Here is an 18,307-nt window from a genome sequence, read left to right on the forward strand (position 1 = left end):
CTAAGATCATAGAGGGGTGGCATGCTTACAACGTCACTAATCAGAACCCATGATAATGGTTGGACATTCTATTGTGTAAACTTGCGCTCTTAACACTTGAGTTGAAGCCGAATCGATATGGATCATTGGAACAGTCAGTGACGGGAATAGAAACAAGATGACGAAAACCAGAGTAAGAAGGTTACAAGTCTGTTGTAAAGTGGACAGCTGATGGCCGACGAATATCGCCGGCCGCACACGCTGCGTTGACAGATATTTACTACCTGCCTTTCATAGAGCCTATTCATGCATTAATATCTTCTTGCTATAGGAAATGCCTTGCCGGTGAGAATCAATAATTCCAGAGGCCCCAATTAAGTCTGGGCGGGCCGCGGGAAGAAAAGGAAACCATTTTAGCACCACGGGAGTTCCCTTCCTTGCCCTTAGTTGAAGTCTACCTTGGCCAAGACTTACGTACAGACAAACGAGCCCCATCAAGAACGTTGAAACTTGAGTTCAATGCTTGAGGCGGCCACAGGGTCCAGAGTTCACCGTGCTTAAGATTGAGCTTCCGAATTCACACATCATCTTATAGAAGCCGGGGGTATATTGCCAGGTACTGGAAGCCTTCCAGCTCATGAGTTTAGTTCAGTTCGGTTTAGTTTAGTGTCAGTTTGGTGTCAGTTTAGTGTCAGTTTAGTGCAATCGAACCCTTGCAATAGCGGCGGGCTATTTTTCTGCATCTCACTCTTGCAGCACACCTCCGCTTCAAGACGAACCACATTGGATCAGAGGAGTGGGCACCTTTTTGACAAATCCTGACTGGATACTCCGAAACAAACATCTTCATGTACAGGGATCTCTTGCGGAATCCATCTGAACTCCAACTCTGTCAGACTTTTCAACCGCACTGCTTCGCTACACGTACGCAGTATGTCCAGTAGCAACTGCAGCAGCTTGACAGGTACGCAATCTTCCCCACCGCCTCCATATCACAGGCCATCGAGAGATGCAACAATGATCTGTGCCGCGGTAGAATGGGGCATAATTGGGGCCGAGCCTGGTCAAGCAGCCGGAGAGCATGCTCTTTCCAATGATAAATCAACAGGCGGTCAAGGTGTTGAGATTCCACCGTGGGACAACGACAATGGCATGCTCCATCCTCGGAAAGACTCGCCTTTGTTGCTCGACATTCGCAGCAGGACCCCAGACGATTTGCACCAAGGGTCCTAAACAGAACAGCTGAGGGTGTCAGGAACCGCCGTTGAGATAGCACTGGGGATCAATAACGCCATTGTACTACCCACAGAATGAAACCATCACGCTTTCAGTCCAAGAAGGGAAATGACTCAAAGCTTTGTAACCAATGGAGTCCGACCTGGACCACGCTATCTTCCCATCTGTCACGCTCATGCTGCTTGCTCTCTAGCTCGAGCGGGATCCGTCTCAAACCATGACGTGCATCTACTTGCCTCCCACCGTCCAGGGCTGGTCAGATTGGGGGTGAGCAAAGTGCCCTGCCAGACCCTACCCTTTAGTGCAGCCACCTGGCCTGAGAATAACTTCAAGGCTCTCTCTTCTCTGTGCCAAAGTGACCAGTCATCTGCTCAAAACCGGCTACCAACTTCACCTGACTTTCCACAGACCACAGCAAACGAGACATGGAAGGGGAAAATAGCGCCCGGCACGGCTAAAACGGGCGAAGGCGGGCCCGTGGGGATAAAGATGGGTCATGCAGATACCTGAGAGCAATTCATCATTGGATTGAGTTCATATCACCGCGTTGAAGCAGTTGGGATGTGCTGGTGCCTTGAAGCCTGCCGCGGGTTGGCTTGTGCTGTGTTTTACGAGTTTTGCAACACAACCTCGAGCAATTGTGGAGGAGACCTGGACACAGGCCACAGGCCCCAAATGCCTAAATGGGCTCTTGTTTCTCACCACATCCTGGAGCCTCATTAGCGCTCTCTGCAGGGGCATGGTCCGCCTAGGTACCGTAGCATGTGGTTAAAGCCGAAGCTGAAGTATCTACATGAGTGCAAAAGATGAGCTGAGTTTCATGTCAGTCGACGCATGGCACTTGTAAGACTAATACGAGAGCGAGACACACGAAACAAGGTAAACAACACTATAAATTGATTTTCAGTACTGAAAGGAAGAAGAAAAAAGAAAGCAGGCAGCTCCAAAGAGCGAAAACAAGGGTCTTGATAACTTTCCCAGCACATACCGGAACCCCATGTCTCATGGTGGGGATGTCAATGTCGAAGCATGAGAATGCCACCCTCCACGCGCTCGCCCTAATGTAGGATGAACCACTTCTGGTCAGGTCTGGGACACGGCCAAGATCCATCCCATTTTATTCTACCACCTTACGCACCCAAACACACTCCAAGTGCTGGGGTATAGCTATGGGTATGGGCGTGTTATCCAGCAGCAGACCAAGCTGCATTGCCTAGCATGCACTGCACTGGTACTGACGTTGAGCTGTCAAAACGGCACCTCAGAAAAAAAAAAAAAGAATCAGACATTGCGCTGCTTTGTTTCAACAGACAGGATCCACGCTGCCACAGCGGCAATTCTCTCTCCTTTCCTCTTGAATCGTCTCGAATCAGATCGACTCAAATCATATCACGGCCCTTGCCTGCCTGCCTGTCTCGTTTGCCCTCACACATTCCTATCGTCTGCGGCCCTTCTTCGACTCATCCCTGGGCGGTCGTCTCCATTGAGCAGTGACAGCCGGTAGCAGTGGCCGGTGTCTACCAGTAACTTGACAGCGGTAGTAATCACAGTAACCGCCTTCTCGCATCTGCTTGCCGGGTATAAAATCGGGAAGAGCGTGTCCTGAATCGCAATCTCTTCCTCCTTCACTCGCTAGTATCGAGGTTTATTGTAGACGATCTCAACCGCCAATACCTTTCCACAAACCCGTTTTTGAATACAACACTGGCATATCGTATCGTGCCGTGCTGTAACCTATCATTCCACATCGCGCTCTTTTTTTCCCCCTTGAATCTTCCTAAGTGGTATTGTTGACCCCGAGTCGTGGAATTGTTTTGTGCGTGCTGGACCCTGTTAACCTTGGAAGTATAGTCACACACTCCTCCGATTTTGCATACCGACATTGGAAAAACGAATACCTGGATTGATTGATGTCCTTCGATTGCCGTGATGGATCCCAAGAATGATGCTCCCGCGCATGGAGCCGTAGTCGATATCGGCGGTAGCAACATGTATGACGGCATTGGCAAGCGATTGCAAGAGGCCCTCACGGCTCCATACTCTCCAACCTCCAAACCCACGCTGCCCGACGAATTACTGTACGACGATGTCGGGTTGCCGATCTGGAATCAGATCATCTTCACCCCTGAATTTTATCAGACTCATGACGAGATTGCCTTGTTTGATAAGCATGGCGCCGATGTTGCTGCGCGATGCCCAGCTGGTGTCACAATTATCGATCTAGGAGCTGGGTTAGTTTATCCTCTATTGCCCCGCACTCTGCCCACCCTCAATGAGTGGTGGCTGTAAGCTTACCCTGTCCATACTAACACGACCCCATCCAGTGACACTCGCAAGGTTGGTCACCTTCTCGCAGCCTTTGAAAAGGACAAAGTTCCCGCCAAGTACCTCGCATTGGACATCTCCAGATCGTCGCTGAATCACAATGTCAAATACCTCGTGGAGCAGCACTCGAGCCCTGAGTCTTCAGTGACCTGTGCTGGTATCTGGGGTACCTTTGGCGATGGCATGAGCTATATCCAAAAGATCTCGACACCCCGTCTCTTCCTCTCGCTAGGTTCGGTTCTCTGTAACGATCCTTGGCCTGAAGCACTCGCTCACCTGAAGTTCTGGGCCGATGCCTTGCGGCCTGACGACTTGCTTCTAATTGGAATGGACGGCCACACTCTTCCCAACAACAAGGAGAAGATCTGGAACGCCTACCACTCTTGCGACGACCTCTACCACAAGTTCTTCTTGAATGGCTTCAAACATGCCAATCGTCTGGCAGGTGAGGAATGGTTTCGTGAGGAGGATTGGGAACTCCTCGCGCAATTGGAGGATGAGCCCACTACTCGTCATCGCTTCTTCTTCCGGGCCAAGAAAGATGTGAAGCTTAAGAAGATGAGCCGCATCATCCAGAAAGGCGAAGAGTTCGACTGGTTTGATTCTCACAAGTACGGCGAAGATAACGTGCGCCTCATGTGCTATAAGGCAGGACTGAGCGTAATCGATGTCTGGCAAGCCCCAGGATCGGAGTTCCGTAAGTTCCCTCCTATTAATGCCCTCTGGCGATTTCTTCTTTCTTTCTTTCTTTCTTTCTTCCCTTCTTTTTTTTCTTCTCTCTCTTCTTTTACGATTTTCATACTGACTTGTTTTCAGGACAATATCTCGTTCGCCGTAAGGACAGCAAGGACCAGCGAGACGACGCCGACAGTGCCGTCTCAGGAGTCAGTTACTAATCTGTCTCCGCGGCTGGCCGCTACCATCACATCTAATTCCTAAAAGAATTCTCACCAAAAAGGCGGGCAACTATTGCTGAGATATCTGCGGACAGTACCTTTTTACGAGTAAGGGAAGGCATTGTAATCCCAAAATGGATGGACAGATCAAAGTTTTGTTCGTTGCGTTTCGTCAGGTTAGGCACAGAGTTTCCTCTTCTGCTTCGAGGACCTTTGCAACAAGGTGTTCCCACCAAGGGTACCTCTTACCGATAGCTTTGGGGAGAGCAGTTGGATCTCGTGGGATTTGTACTTCTTTGTCAATCCACCCCCAGATGCGCAAAAGCGCGCCGTATAAGGGGGGGACGCTCTGAGGTGACAGGTAATTAGCCCCTAATTCTGCAACTAGAGTAGGTAATGTTGGGTGCAGTAGACCTGGGCAAGAGCAGAACCAGCCTGCGTCTTGCCATAGATTACTAAAAATGGGAGGTTTGCGTTTCTTTCTTTTGCACTTACACTGCGGACTGGCGTTTGAACCACTTGTTCGAACCAATCCATTGAAACATCCTTGTGTACAGGTTCAGTAGCGAGTAAGCCCAGGAAAAACACTGGTAATAGGGGTGCTTGAGCTGTAAAGTGAGACCCCGATGTAGGCATAATTCGTATGCAACGGGCAAGATCATCAAGATTGGCAAGAACTTCCGGGTGATTTCGAGGCAGCCTAATGGAAGGTTCAGTCAGCGAGCGTTCTTGCCACTGTCGTTAACGCAAGTTAGGATAGGGTGGCAGGGAAAGCAGGTAGTGTCAGTGTTGAGCCGGCAGAGGGGGAAGGAGTGAGTTGAGCTGTTGCAAAATCAACGCCCATTATCCCCATGGATCTCCAACTTCCTTCTTCTTGCCCACTTCTCTCCCTCCTAGGACCTTTTCTTCCCCTTTATCGCATATTCATACCTCAGAAGACGACATTGATAATAAATAATTGCGGCGATCCTCCATGCCTCAGCTGTAACCTCGGTCATGATTTGATTCGAATCGATTATCACTTCGTCTGCTTTGTCGCGCACCCAGTCTATCGTTGGAGGGTACTTTCGAGCCAGCTCCCAGTCTTTGCCCTCACGGCTCCATTGGCGCATTTCTGATAGTTCGCGCAAGAGAAATTTTGCCGTGATTGGAACGATGGTGGATTCGGGCTCTTGCTGCAATCGACCTGCACAATACGTTACTTGGCTCATAAGATGCAACAGTTTCTTCGAAAAGCCACATCCTCCATGTATTTCGAACATATCCTTCTCTGTTCCATAGAGGAGCCAGCTGAACCTGCCTGCTTCAGTCTCAGGGTTAAAAGTCTCTGGTGATGGAAGGGCCATCATAGGTTGAGCGAGAATCACTGCCCGGCCAACGATGATTGATTGAGAGATGCGAAGCTCGTTGTACTGGACGTTGTTGTTTTTCCAGTAGCGAGCACCAGGGTCTGTTGCTTGCAGAAAGTATTCGCCTTGCCTGAATCCCTCCAACCATCGTGGGTTGTACGGCTTCTTGAGTCGTCGTTCCGTGAGGACAATCTAAATACCAGTCAGGTCACTTCACAACAACGAAGGCGCACGACCACCAATCCTGCAGCGACATCATACATACATCCTGCATTGAAAGAAGCACGGCCATGGTGATGACCTCCTGCCCTTTACCATTTTCCCTGCTTTCAGGTGCATTGAGGAGTGTGCTGAAATATTGATCTGCTGTGACATATCGCTGATTGATCCGCTGTCGGATGCGCTCATCCGGTATATAATCATAGATGTACACCCCGGCAAGACTCTGAATAGCGTGGAGAATACCTTCGTTCTTATGCATCGGCGCCAGATCCTTTAACCACAGGTTTGTGTTGCTAAGCACACTCCTTCCTGGACACCAGTTCTTGATATCTACCGAGTGGTGAGCAAACGCTTGTTCAAACCCCATAGCGCTGATAAGCACGTTTCAAAGACTTACAGAACTCAAACAATCGTCTGTCGATATGATCCATTTTTGCTTGGAATCCGAACTGAGGAGGCAGCATTTTTGGGTCACCAGCTACCAGGATTTGTGAAGTGTCTTGAACGGAAACTGGAGAACCTGCCATCAATATCGGTGATGAAGTACTTCCCCATCCTCCCTCTAGGTCCATGGGCGAAATAGTCCCATTTGGCGCGGAAGACACGGCAGGCCCAGGGTTAACCAGAGTTATTATGGTTGGAGTGCGACCAGCAGTGTGCGATCGCGTTACGTTGGACGTTATGTCCTCAACGTCATCCTCTGGTGGGAGTGGTACAGGGCCAGACGGTCGTCTCGACGGAGCTCGCGAAGGCCAGTTGAATTTAACATACCCATTCACCTGTCCATTCTCAGGGCGAGCATAGCGAGGATAGGCAGACACAATCAGTCGGTCCTCATTCGCGGTGAACGGACTTACAACGAGCCCTTCTACTGGTGCCAGGCCTCTCTTCTTCGAGTCTTGCGGTTCGACAGCCCGCTCTGGAAGAGCATCGTGCACCGCAGGCAAGAGGCGAGGCAGTCGCTGGGCCTGAGAGCGAGGTGGCTCAGGTTGAGGTTCAGGTTGAGGTGCTGTGGCTACCTGAAGATTCAACGCAGGCTGGGGTGCTGAATGGAACGTCAGCTCACGGACTTGATAGTCTACCATAGCATGATCGGGTCGACGGGTAGTTTTGATATTCTCGGCAGGAATTGGAACAAAGTCGGGAACATGATGGATGAAAGATGGATTCTCAGTCGGATTGTGCAACGGGATGAGGGTGGGAGTAAGAGCGGGGTGGGTGGGTGCAACATGTTCTCTCTCATCTCCTTTCTGCCCATGGTTACACCTCTCTCATCGGAGACCCATCTGACTTCAAGATCCTCCACAGGGATTTGACAGGGACAACAGGTCAGAGTTAGGATCTGAAGAGTTTCCGAGAAGGCAGAGCCATAAGGAAAGGTGGGTGAGGTGAGGGGGATAGTGAGTGACAACAGGTTCACTTCCTTACCTGTAAAAGCTGGGGCCCACGAATTGCCAAGGTCCTCGGGAAGGTTGAATAGGACCTCTGAGGGAGACGATACTCCCGTTGTCATGGGCCATGTATTTTCGAATAAAGGGACATCAGTAACCAGGGATGCGTCAGCGCTGTCGGAGTCCCTGATGCTAGATGTGGCTATATTCAGTGGGATCGCATCGTCTTGTCGCGCGTATTTGACGCGCTTCACCGGACGGACTGATTCTGGTGAACTCTCCATTTGGACCGCTCGTTGCAGGGAACGCCGGGGACAAGTCCGATGGGCCGTGCTATAGTTAATCGGAGAGATGAGAGAACAAGACCTTACAGTACGATGGTTTCGGAGTCAGCCGGATCAGAACACCACGGAAGGCCAGCGGCAGCGGGCGGCGGTAACAAGTAGCGATGCCAGACGTTTGATGATCAGAGCCGCCGGGCCCCAGGGGGGACGCACAACCGTTGCGGCGCGTCGAACTGAGAGCCTATTGATGAGATACCAGTAGAGTGGTTCGCTTCAAGGCAAAGAACCACGCCTACCGAGAGTGGGTTTTTGGAGTGTGAACCGCCGGGATAGCGGGGGCGAAAGGAGACAACAAGAAGCGAAGAGGAAACAGTTCAACCGAGGGACCAGCGGAGGGGTGTTGAAGCAAAGTCAAGAAGACCGGAAGGTCATGGCGTGAGATAAGTCTGGGGAGAGTACCTGCATTAAAAGGGACGTTGACCACCTGTGCTACTCTCTGCCTCGCTAGAAGCAGTTTGGACTTTTAACTAAAGAGATGTCTAGGAGCTGTTAGAAACATTAAGGTCAATGGTTGGATTGCAGGCCTCCCCACTTGGAACCTGACGAGCTTAAAGCCCTTAACACAAGGGAAAGAGAGTGCTTCTCCAATAGCTAGCAGGACGCCGCCTCACGATATTAGAAGCAGTACCGCCTAGTCACGATCGGTAGGGCGGGCAACCTGAAGGCGAATCTCACCCACCGTTGCCTCACGCGCCTTACGCGCCTGCTGCCGCCGTCAAGATAGAGCCAGGGAGGGGATGAAAGGACTGAGCAGGTGTGGCGGCCCATCGATGTGATGGGGGCCTGGCCTTCCAGGGTCAAGGACCAGGGGTTTACTTACGAGGTCCAAGACGGGTTTTTAGCGGCAGGAAAAAAACGCCATGGCGCACCTCCCAACTTAATCACCCGCCCTTGCTTCTTCGGGGTTAAGAGGGCCAGCCGGTCTAGCAAGGGCACAGTCAAGATGATCCTTGACAGGAGACACAAACAACGGGGCCAGAGTCCAGTGCCAACAATACTACAAACGGTGCTCGGTACATCCTGTGATACGGACTGCGGCAGCCCCCATACGCATTAGCGTTACCTTGACTCAGTTGTCTCTTTTCCCCCAAGCTTGTTGTCTCTTGTCTCGTCACTTATTGCTCACGCGAAAAAGCTGTGCTTGTGCCCGGCACCGCGTGTCTTGCCTCTCTACCGGCCTCATAAGGAGCAAGTTCCAAGAGACTGACCGAAGAGACCACAACATTCATTTTGTCGACCCGACGTTGGGTGTTTGCGGACCAAAAACGTAGGACACTCACCAAGCAGATTCTGTGACTTTTGTCTTTCGCCTCTCAGCACCGGCTTCTAGGCCTGAATACCACACAAACCCGCGCATGGTATTCTCCGACGGTTACGCTACATGCTGCCCTCCTTTGACCGACGCATGCGCATCTTTTTCTTTTCTTCTGTCTTAGAAGCGCAACCGCGAACCCTAGGCGGACGGATAGACAGTTCCTGACAGCCATTTCCCCCTCCCCCTCGGTCGCCCCAAAATTTTGCCTTCCCGCCGCCGCCGCGCCGCGCCGGTCCGGAGCCCTTCGTTAGCTTCCGTGCCACAACAATTTGCAACACGCTACTGCTAGGTCCCGCGTGGTTGGTCGAAGCTCTAAGCATAGTACAGAGTACATACCTACGTACAGTACTATAGGTGCATACTCACATATCAACGCCTACTGCCAGCGATCTCAATAGTACAGAAAGAGGTACAGATACTACTGTACCATCATGTCAATTCCATCATCTGCACTCGTCTTTGAGTCAGGGATCAATACAATCCCCAGCAATACTATGGAGCCCAATTCTCTGGATGCCCTTGTCCGGGTCCAGTTGGAGACTGTTTCCAGGGAGTTGGCAGCAAAGGCAAAGTTTACTACAAATGTTTCATCGCCTGAACAACGTCAAAATATCATCAACGATGTGGGAGAATATCTTACTCAGACCGCCCAGATGTGGCTTTCTTTGACAGATAAATTGGTGACGGGACCTCATGTAGCGATAGCTGCAGAGGAGGCGCACGAGCTGTCCTACAATAAGACGCACATGGCGGACTTGCAGCCCATGGCTACAATGGACATGAACATCAGCAAGCTTGGGTAAGTTTCTAAACCAATCGTATTATATCATGGCTCATCCATTCTGGCAGCAAGATCCGTGATCTGGCAGAAAAGTTCTCTGAAGACGTACAAGAAGTCTGGCGACGGACACCTGAACCTGGAGGAGTTTTGTCTGCACCAACTTACCACACAGTCTCTTCCTTCCCTGCTATTAAATCTGAAGCTTCAGGCTGGAGCCGGTCATTCTCCGGAGGCAATAACATGGATGGTGGAACTCGCGAAAGCCAGAGAGCTATGCTAGCATCTCGAAGCACTGATGACGCTCCATCACCTGGTGGGAACCTATCCATTTCAGAAGACTCAGGGGATGACGAAGATGAACAATTCAGCAAAATCGACATGGACGCTCTTAAACAGAGAGGCAAAGGCTCGTACTATTGTCCCTTGGGACATCGCTGCGACAAGGGCGGTGTTGATAAGGAGGGGAAACTTGTGGTCTTTGATCGAAATTCTTCTTTTGCGTATGCTTATGCTTATCACCCCGAGTTGCTGGTTTAAACTGACCCCTGTCACAGACAACACTGTAACAAGCATCGGAAACCTTGGCGGTGCGATGTTCCTGGGTGCCCGAATCCACCCAAGAAACGCAAGTTCGCCCGCCGAGACGGACTTGAAAGACATAAATTGACGGTCAAGCATCGCGTTATTACATCTTGAGGCCCTAGTCACGAGCTTCATCTTGTGCTTTGATGGGCTGCGTGACCTTGACCGGTCAATTCCCTTACATTCGGAGACTTGTCTTTGATTGGGGGAGATATGGCCGGTGAAAATAAACCATGCGGCTGATGCAAACCCGAGAAGCACGAACCAATAATGATGCGCCAAGGGTTTCTCTGCCACTCATAGGTCCATCCGCCAGCAGTTGAACGTTGCACGAAATCATGGAAATTGATTCGGACCTACATGGCCTCAGTTGCGTGCAAGTTACAATACGAGCATAGCATGACTGGCCTCTCAGCGGAGCTTGCCTAATGACGCATCATTCGCATGAACACAGGAAAGATAGTCGGAATTCTTTTTATCACGGCATAATTGCTGGTCAATAAGCGACCGCCCAACCTTGTGTGGAGTTGAACTAGTTTTGTATCTGAAAGGAATGATGCAACCACCTGTAAGCTGGCACATCACCGGTCAGAGTCGCCAAACAAACAATCATTACATATGCAGTTAGCCTTCGGGCAAGATGCATGAAACCTTTTTGCAATAATTTTTAGGACATCCTTCTCAAGAGAGAAGCAGCCGGCTCACAGGTACCACAGTTAGCAGTTGAGATGGACATGGTAGGCCTCAACGACTAGAAAGGATGGAATGATCCACCGACGCGGCATCTCAGTCACAGATCTACCCGTGCCTACAGGGCCAAGACGGACGGCAGCATGGGAAATTTCAGAAATGCATTGTCATTTTGATTACACGGGTCTGCTGGCTGCCTATAAGTCGTACGACAGGGCCACGCATTCAGAACGTTCGAGAAAAGGGAGGTACAGCCACGTATGAGAATGAAACAGGCCGAGGTCTCATAAGAGCACTGGTACAAGCTGTCGGTTCCCGTGCAAGAGGCACTTGATCAGGCAAAGAGGTTTGCTAGAGTACGTACAAATACAGTACTAGGCTGGGCTGCCGACTGCGAGAAGCGGGTGGCTTTCCCAAACTCGTGGGAAGCTGGCCACAGATGACTTGCAGACATACGATCTCATACTGCAGCAATGTGACACTTCATTTTCCGGGTGCTTTCAGAGCTTCTAGGGACTGGTGAAATTCTATCATTCTTCTCTGGGGCGGCCCTAGACGATGATCCCGGCACTAGGGCCATTTGTTGGGCATGCACCCTAGCGATCAACATGCGGACCAGCCAGTTGGAAACAGCAATTGTGAGAAAATCGTATATCGGTATGTACGGTGACGAGAGCCTTGACCAACTCTCAAGTAGCAGCGGCGCTGTGATTCGAGATCGTGGGCAGGCAGATAGTAGCATCTCAAACACTACCTACACAATGGCATGATGAATTTTGGACTCGGCAAAACGATCCGATCTCACTGACCAATCTACCTTTTCCCCACAAACATTTCCCATTGACTTCTCGACTCCAGGCAAAGGGAAACAGACTTGGTGCAACCCTTAGTGGCGCACGTGGCTTCTTAACGGTGCGGGACTAGGGCGCTAGCACCTGGGAACTTGCATGGGTTGTGTAAGGGGAGTTTCCACCCCAGACCAGGATTTATGGACCAGGAAACGAACGAGATGGGACGAGGAGGGACGGAACAAGAATAGGAGGAGAGGGGAGAAAAGGAAAGAGAAGAGACGAGAGGAAACAAAAGAAAGTCAGATGAGCGGTGTGTTCCGGAGACGACGGAAAGGTGCTCCTGTCGTAGCGTCAACCTCAGCTCTTCAACTTTGTCCATCCTTGGTCAACCATGCACCACACAAGAAGTTGTGCAGCGTCGTGCCCTTTCTTACGCTGGTCTGGTCAGGCCTGGTCAAATTGAGCTGAGTCGTAGAGCGCGCCGTGCTGAAGTGTCAGATCTGGGATTAGGCGTTACCCAATGCTTGGGTGGAATGGATATGTATGGTACATCACATCGTGCCAGTAGAGCAGATCTCGTGGGGATCCTTACAAGGCAACTGGCCTAATGCATGGCGTTTATGGGTTCCAGAGCACTGTGCTGTACAGCATCGATGGCCTGCGGACGAGTTGCATAACTGCATCTAACCTAAGGTTAAGCGGAGCAAACGACAACTAACTCAAGTCTCAGTCGGTCGTGTCTTGAGTTTATTATCCATCTACACAGCACTTGTCATCAATTGGTGTCATCATCATCACGCAGCGACGCTTGTGGTACCTTGGTGCGGAACAGCCAAGAAACACCCCGCAACCAACCAAAACCATTCTCAACCATGACCGAGGCGAGCTTGCTGTTTAGTTCCAGCACCTTAGCTGGGTTGTTTTACTTTTTGGCTCTCGCTTTTTTGGGGGGGAGTGGAGAATGCGATGAGAGAAAAGAGTATCTTTTCTTCTTCTCTCACCTCCCAATTCATTAAGGAACATGGGCTGGACCAGGCTAGTTACTCTACGGGAAAAGTATGTACTGTACGACATTGTCGCTCTGTTCATATCGCTCGCCTAGGTTCTCTCGCTCTCTCCTTGAGACGCTTTTGGCACACCCCCACTCAACCAATGGTGAGCCGTCCAGGGATTCTCGACTAACTACGTTACCTAGTTCCTCAGTCTGTGAATCTCATTTTTTGAGAATCTTTTCGTTGTTCCCCTTCCCGTCGTTTCTTTTTCTCGGTCAACGCCCCCCTTACCGGAGCCGTCAAAATGAGACAGTCCCCTTGGCATGAGCCCACGTCAATCCATCAATGTATATACAGTATTCCCCATGGAGTGTGGAACTAAATTGTTGGCGCTGGGGCCATGGATACCTTACATACTGTAGCTGATCTATAGACTACGCTATCCGTACGGAGTGCACTACCTATATTACACTGCACAACAGGGCTGTACGCCATGTATCCATTGGCTGTTTGAACGCCTTGTCCTAGCCTTACTCGCGCGCATGCCTACATGACGATCAATATTCTATGTACATTACACTACACCACATAGCACAAGACTACATTGACCGGCAATCGTCTTTTCTCAACGGTTACTAGTCTCGGCTTTCTGGCGTCTCTCAGTCGACCGCTATTTGGTATTGGCCTGCAATTCCCGGCCCGGCTACGGGCTCAGGAGTTGGAGTTTGCAATATAAAGTTGCTGTTCGCACCCGCGGGAGATGATATGGCGCCAACAAGTCTCACTTTCCTATACTCCAAGAACGAGTATAAGAGCCTATCATTTACACTCACCTTGATGCAAATTTGTTTCTCAGACTTCAGTTGACCACAGCGAGACTCAATCATGATCATCCCTTCTGTCCTCATCATAGGGGCCGGCAACTTTGGTGCTGCGACTGCGCTCTCACTCCGTAGAAAGGGCAAGGTTCAAGTTACCATTGTCGACACGGCCTATTTCCCCAATCCTAGGGCCGCTTCTCACGACATCAACAAGATCGTCCGCGATGACTATCCGGACAGACTCTACATGCGCCTGCTGAAGAAGGCTATGCCCCTGTGGAGGCAAGACGAGTTATACAAGACTTGGTATCACGAAGTCGGCATGCTTCGTGCTGACTCTACCTCGTTTGGTGAAGAGAGTATCAAGTCTTACCGCGACATGGAGATCCCCAACAGGTCGGAGCTTCTGCCTGTCGATGAAGTGCGCCGTCGTTGGAACGGTGCCTTTGAGACGGCTGATTTCAAGGGCGTGGACAGGGTTCTCTGGAACCCTGACGTAGGGTTCGCGGAGGCGGACAAGGCTCTCGGCGCGGTGGTCCAGGCTGCGGTCGACCTCGGAGCCGAGTATGTCGTTGGAGAAGTGACGAAACTCGACTTTGGGTCAGAGGGCCAATGTATTGGTGTTACACTCAAGGACGGCACGGCGCTGCGAGCTGACAAGATTCTTCTTGCTGCTGGAGCTCGAACGGCATCTCTACTCGCGCAGAGCGCGCCTGAAAAGCCACTACTCCATGCTGGTGAGAGACTGCTGGCTACAGGAGCCGTGAGTTTCTATGCGAAGCTGCATGGCGCGCAAAAAGACAAGTTCTCAACAATTCCGGTGCTCAAGAATTGCTTACCTCAGGTCAAGGGTACGTACTGTATTGCTTGCATGATTGTTTGATGTTGCAACCGGGGCGGATATTATCGGTACTTGACTGGGCTGAGCTAACAAGTCATCCGCAGGTGAGGGCATGTCAATCCTCAGCGACGGAACTATCAAGTTCAACTGCGACCTATGCTTTACCAACTATCAAGTATTCCCTCCAACCGGTGAGGCCATGTCAGTTGCGCCTAGCCAGTCCATGTATAACACGTGGACGGGCCCTCGATTTCTCAAGTTCTTTGAGGACCGGGCGCGAAGGACGTTCAATGGCCTATATGGCAAGGAAGTCGAAAACATCAAGATTGAGGCCTACCGAATGTGTTGGTAAGCAAGGCCACCCACTCTCATGAGCCTGTGTATGTGTATAATTATCCGAGCTGACTGGTCTCTGCCACAGGGACGCATCAACACCGACACATGACTTCCTCATATCACCGCACCCGCAGAGCGACAGACTCTACATCGCAACAGGAGGTTCCTTCCACGGATGGAAGTTTCTACCTGTCATTGGCGACTACGTCGTGGACATGCTGCAGGGAACCCTTGACAGCGACTTGGCCGATCGATGGGCCTGGGACAAGAAGGGCGGCGATGGCCATTCAGCAAACCCAACATACCAAATCGTCGGGGACTTGCAAGACTGGACCCGTGGCTGGGCAAACTAGGAGATGATAACATTAGTCTCTCCCCTCTTCGTCCCTGTCCTGACAGAAGCTGAGAAACGACAGTCAAGGCTAGGGCGTGGAACTCCTCCGAAGAAGTGTGGCAAGATCGAGACCAAGATCAAGCCAACCCAACCCAACGGGGTCAGTGACAGCGCCATTGACTGGGATCCAGGCAGGGGTAGGGGTGGTAGCTAAGGGTTAGGGGTCGGTCATTGTCACGACATGGGTGGGACGAGCGATGGATTACCCCATGTCTAGCATTGGATCGGCGCCTAACTTTGAAACCCCAGGCCAGACTTCATTGTTCATCCTACCAACGACAGACAGCGCAACGGTATCACTATCGCTATCACTCTGCTCCGCTACGCTACGGCGCACGATGGATGGATGCTCCAAGCTGAACCACCAACCTGGGAATGACGGTTAATGATGATGGGCACTAAAAGTTTGAGAGCTTGTTCTCTCCTCTCAGCGATGGGCATGGACCCCTGTTATGTGGGCCTCCTGGTTCTCACTAGGTATTTTGGCGTTGCTTTTTCCGGCTACAGCATGAGCATGAAGGACGAAAATCTCTTGGGAGAGATGGAGTATGTGGTTCTTCGCGATATCAATGGGGTTCTTGTCTGTTTCTTTTTTTTTTTTTATGGTCTTTTTTCCCTGCTTAATATTACATCACCTCATTTTGAATCTTCTTTTCTTTTTCTTTTTTTATCATGTGGGAACCGACTAGAGAGGTATCATAACATATCATATTTTGCATTTCTTTTTCCATTTCTTTTCAGGTTCCTTTTTCCAACTTCTGTTGTGACACTCAAGTTCGAGTGTTAGATTTTTCATTCATTTTGCACTTTGTTTATTGCTTTCCTAGTCATGTTATGCCGTGGGTATCATGGTCATTCACGGTCAGCATTCTCAAACGCATGGATATTTAAAACGGTGCCAAGAACTGAGCAAGAGATTTATCTGATGAGCATTATTAGCATTAAGAGGTTGTAAAGTTTTCAATAACGCATGCATGATACAAGCACTTGGTTCCAAGCATTTCGCTCCTCTCTCCCTCTCGCCGTCTCCCCGCGTCGGCTCGCCTTCCGGATCCCGTTTCCAGAGTTTGTAGGTATGTATGGACAGTACCTACAGTATGTTATCTCTAACCGGAGAATATTAATGTGAATTAGTGATATGTGACAGAGTCGCAAAAGAGTGAGACTAGACTAAAAGTCAGAGGAGACGGGCGGTAATTACGGTCCACTACGGCACAAAACCTTGGCATATCCGTGTTGGGATCAGTTGAGAGAATAGCACCACCTCGCGGGTCGTGGAATTACAATTACAATTACAGTGGTAGGTACATTGACTACTCTACTTCTTGGTCGTCGTCTCATACTCACATACATACGTGGGACTAGATCACGAGGAAGTGCAAAAGTTCAGGGTTGACATACGAGGCACGACCCCTGCCACTATGACAGTGGTCAAACCCCTTGTATCGGTAGTTGATGATCCCTGCAAGACTGGTTCCGTTCGGTTAGCGGGAGGTATGATACCGATCCAAAGCTCTGGCTAGACTAAATCATGGGCTGGAATCAGAGCCCGTTTCTTCTTCGTCGTCTTCTTCTCCCTCTCCCCCTCCCTCTCCCTCTCACCATGATCCTTCATGCATGGAGCTGCATTGCATATACTACTACTGTAACTGCAACTGCAAGCCCCTCAGAGATAGGGCGGTCTGCTGGGATCCTTCATCTGAATCGTATGATCGTATCTAGATAACGAGTTTTGAGCAGATGGCATTGTGGGTTAGGTTCGTGACCGGGAGCAGATGAAGCAGGGGGGTTGCTGCCGATCTCTCTGGCTTTGACCTCTTGTTGGGGACCTGGTCAAGCTGATGCGATTACGACAGTCTACATGCAGAAGTTACAGTATTCATTAGATCCCTGAACCCAAGGAACGAGGGCCCCGGGGAAATGAGGCTGACGGAGTATGAGTTCCTAGCGACGAGGAGAGTAAAGAGATAACATTTCAGGGGCAAGGAGATACTAATAAGAATTGCAGCTATGAAAGTAGGCTATTGTGCGATTGACGCCGTGCAAAACTCAGATTCATCGTATCTTTTTGATACGTCAGCTCGAGTTGAAGCCCTTGCATGTTTCTTTTTGACTTGTCTCTGGAATTCCGGTTTCAGGAGATTGGTTGGGGGGGTTTCTGGGGATCTTTATCCCCGATAGGTCTGACATGTTTTGGTCCAAGGTGTACTCCTGCATACATACATGCATCGTGAGATCTCCGTACCGGTCTGTAGAGTCCAAATAGGCTACTGACTTGGGTAGGCTATATTAGAGGTCATGTGCATGAGGCATCTCGATAGCTTGAGACCGGTGATGAAAGAAAGGACGAGACATGCATGGAAGCACCCTGCATGAATCATTTCTTCTTTTTCGTATCGGTGCACATGACTTGTTATTGTCTCCCTGCAGGTTAGTTCAAGTCTGGACTCTCATCAGTCATCAGTGACACTGGGGCGTGTTGTCGCTGTGATTGTACTCCTTGCGAGCGGACAATATGGGCGACAGTGACCTTCACTTCTGAGTCGATTACCCTTTACCTCAGTGTCCTCAGTCGTATTGGGTCAACCATAGCCATACAACTACATTCTTTGCCATCTCGGCCTGATTATGACGAGACAAGTGCGCGGCATGCGTAACAAACAAAAGCAATAACTCACAGGAAGAGTTGTAACACGACACACTCTGGACTCAACGGCCAAGTGATCGCCACGGCCTCATAAAACGGCATTCTCGAACCGTCCTGTCGATCTCTTTGACAGCCTCGTATGAGTTATCGCTTTCAATTCAGGAGAGAAACCATCCATGTCGTCGATCTCTCACTGACAGGATATTGTACGTCAGGTACAGTCTAGACAGTATTCTAGCCAGTCGACAAGTCAGTTCTGCCAGTGAAGTACACGTGCAGTGCATTCATGGCTCTGTGAGACCTTGCTTTGCCTTGCCATGACATTTTGTGGCTTCTATTTTCAGCTTGTCGCACGCAGTAGGCCTCACCTGACGA

The 18,307-nt window shown here is 50.4% G+C and overlaps 6 protein-coding genes across 27 annotated transcripts; 5 read left to right on the forward strand and 1 right to left on the reverse strand.

The window, feature by feature from the left end:
- Positions 1-912: 912 nt before the first annotated feature.
- Positions 913-1,212, forward strand: FOXG_18517 (uncharacterized protein; the record flags this gene model as incomplete). The annotated part of the gene is made up of 1 exon (XM_018398630.1): positions 913-1,212. The coding sequence occupies one exon, from the start codon at positions 913-915 to the stop codon at positions 1,210-1,212; it is 300 nt and encodes a 99-aa protein (XP_018237257.1).
- Positions 1,213-1,323: 111 nt separating this feature from the next.
- Positions 1,324-1,725, forward strand: FOXG_18518 (uncharacterized protein; the record flags this gene model as incomplete). Its single annotated transcript, XM_018398631.1, has 1 exon — positions 1,324-1,725. One exon carries the CDS (start codon positions 1,324-1,326, stop codon positions 1,723-1,725), a length of 402 nt encoding a protein of 133 aa, XP_018237258.1.
- Positions 1,726-2,051: 326 nt separating this feature from the next.
- On the reverse strand, positions 2,052-8,446 carry FOXG_03258 (uncharacterized protein). Of its 20 annotated transcripts, XM_018380894.1 has the most exons (9): positions 8,275-8,446; positions 7,436-8,221; positions 6,405-7,052; positions 6,051-6,337; positions 5,367-5,977; positions 4,932-5,136; positions 3,511-4,785; positions 3,093-3,435; positions 2,052-3,038 (listed from the first exon to the last, which is right to left on the reverse strand). In XM_018380894.1, the coding sequence occupies exons 2-7, from the start codon at positions 7,680-7,682 to the stop codon at positions 4,609-4,611; spliced, it is 2,175 nt and encodes a 724-aa protein (XP_018237262.1). In that variant the 5' UTR covers positions 7,683-8,221; positions 8,275-8,446; the 3' UTR covers positions 2,052-3,038; positions 3,093-3,435; positions 3,511-4,608. The 20 variants fall into 20 exon arrangements, with proteins under 20 accessions (XP_018237262.1, XP_018237261.1, XP_018237260.1 ...); XM_018380893.1 differs by having other exon boundaries at positions 7,436-8,437; XM_018380882.1 differs by having other exon boundaries at positions 2,052-3,435; positions 7,436-8,437.
- On the forward strand, positions 2,091-5,093 carry FOXG_03257 (uncharacterized protein). 2 transcript variants are annotated; one of them, XM_018380880.1, is made up of 4 exons: positions 2,091-2,999; positions 3,067-3,446; positions 3,540-4,237; positions 4,357-5,093. In XM_018380880.1, exons 2-4 carry the CDS (start codon positions 3,145-3,147, stop codon positions 4,434-4,436), a joined length of 1,080 nt encoding a protein of 359 aa, XP_018237280.1. In that variant the 5' UTR covers positions 2,091-2,999; positions 3,067-3,144; the 3' UTR covers positions 4,437-5,093. The 2 variants fall into 2 exon arrangements, with proteins under 2 accessions (XP_018237280.1, XP_018237279.1); XM_018380879.1 differs by having other exon boundaries at positions 2,091-3,446.
- A 459-nt stretch (positions 8,447-8,905) lies between the features above and the next one.
- On the forward strand, positions 8,906-11,791 carry FOXG_03259 (uncharacterized protein). The gene is made up of 3 exons (XM_018380901.1): positions 8,906-9,856; positions 9,907-10,338; positions 10,393-11,791. The coding sequence occupies exons 1-3, from the start codon at positions 9,489-9,491 to the stop codon at positions 10,532-10,534; spliced, it is 942 nt and encodes a 313-aa protein (XP_018237281.1). The 5' UTR covers positions 8,906-9,488; the 3' UTR covers positions 10,535-11,791.
- Positions 11,792-13,625: 1,834 nt separating this feature from the next.
- Positions 13,626-17,647, forward strand: FOXG_03260 (uncharacterized protein). 2 transcript variants are annotated; one of them, XM_018380902.1, is made up of 5 exons: positions 13,626-14,565; positions 14,660-14,903; positions 14,977-16,358; positions 16,420-16,585; positions 16,651-17,647. In XM_018380902.1, the coding sequence occupies exons 1-3, from the start codon at positions 13,779-13,781 to the stop codon at positions 15,242-15,244; spliced, it is 1,299 nt and encodes a 432-aa protein (XP_018237282.1). In that variant the 5' UTR covers positions 13,626-13,778; the 3' UTR covers positions 15,245-16,358; positions 16,420-16,585; positions 16,651-17,647. The 2 variants fall into 2 exon arrangements, with proteins under 2 accessions (XP_018237282.1, XP_018237283.1); XM_018380903.1 differs by lacking the exons at positions 14,977-16,358; positions 16,420-16,585; positions 16,651-17,647 and having other exon boundaries at positions 14,660-14,957.
- The last annotated feature ends 660 nt before the right edge of the window (positions 17,648-18,307 follow it).

The sequence above is a fragment of the Fusarium oxysporum genome, chromosome 8 (assembly GCF_000149955.1).
Source record: "Fusarium oxysporum f. sp. lycopersici 4287 chromosome 8, whole genome shotgun sequence".
Lineage (NCBI taxonomy): Eukaryota > Fungi > Ascomycota > Sordariomycetes > Hypocreales > Nectriaceae > Fusarium > Fusarium oxysporum.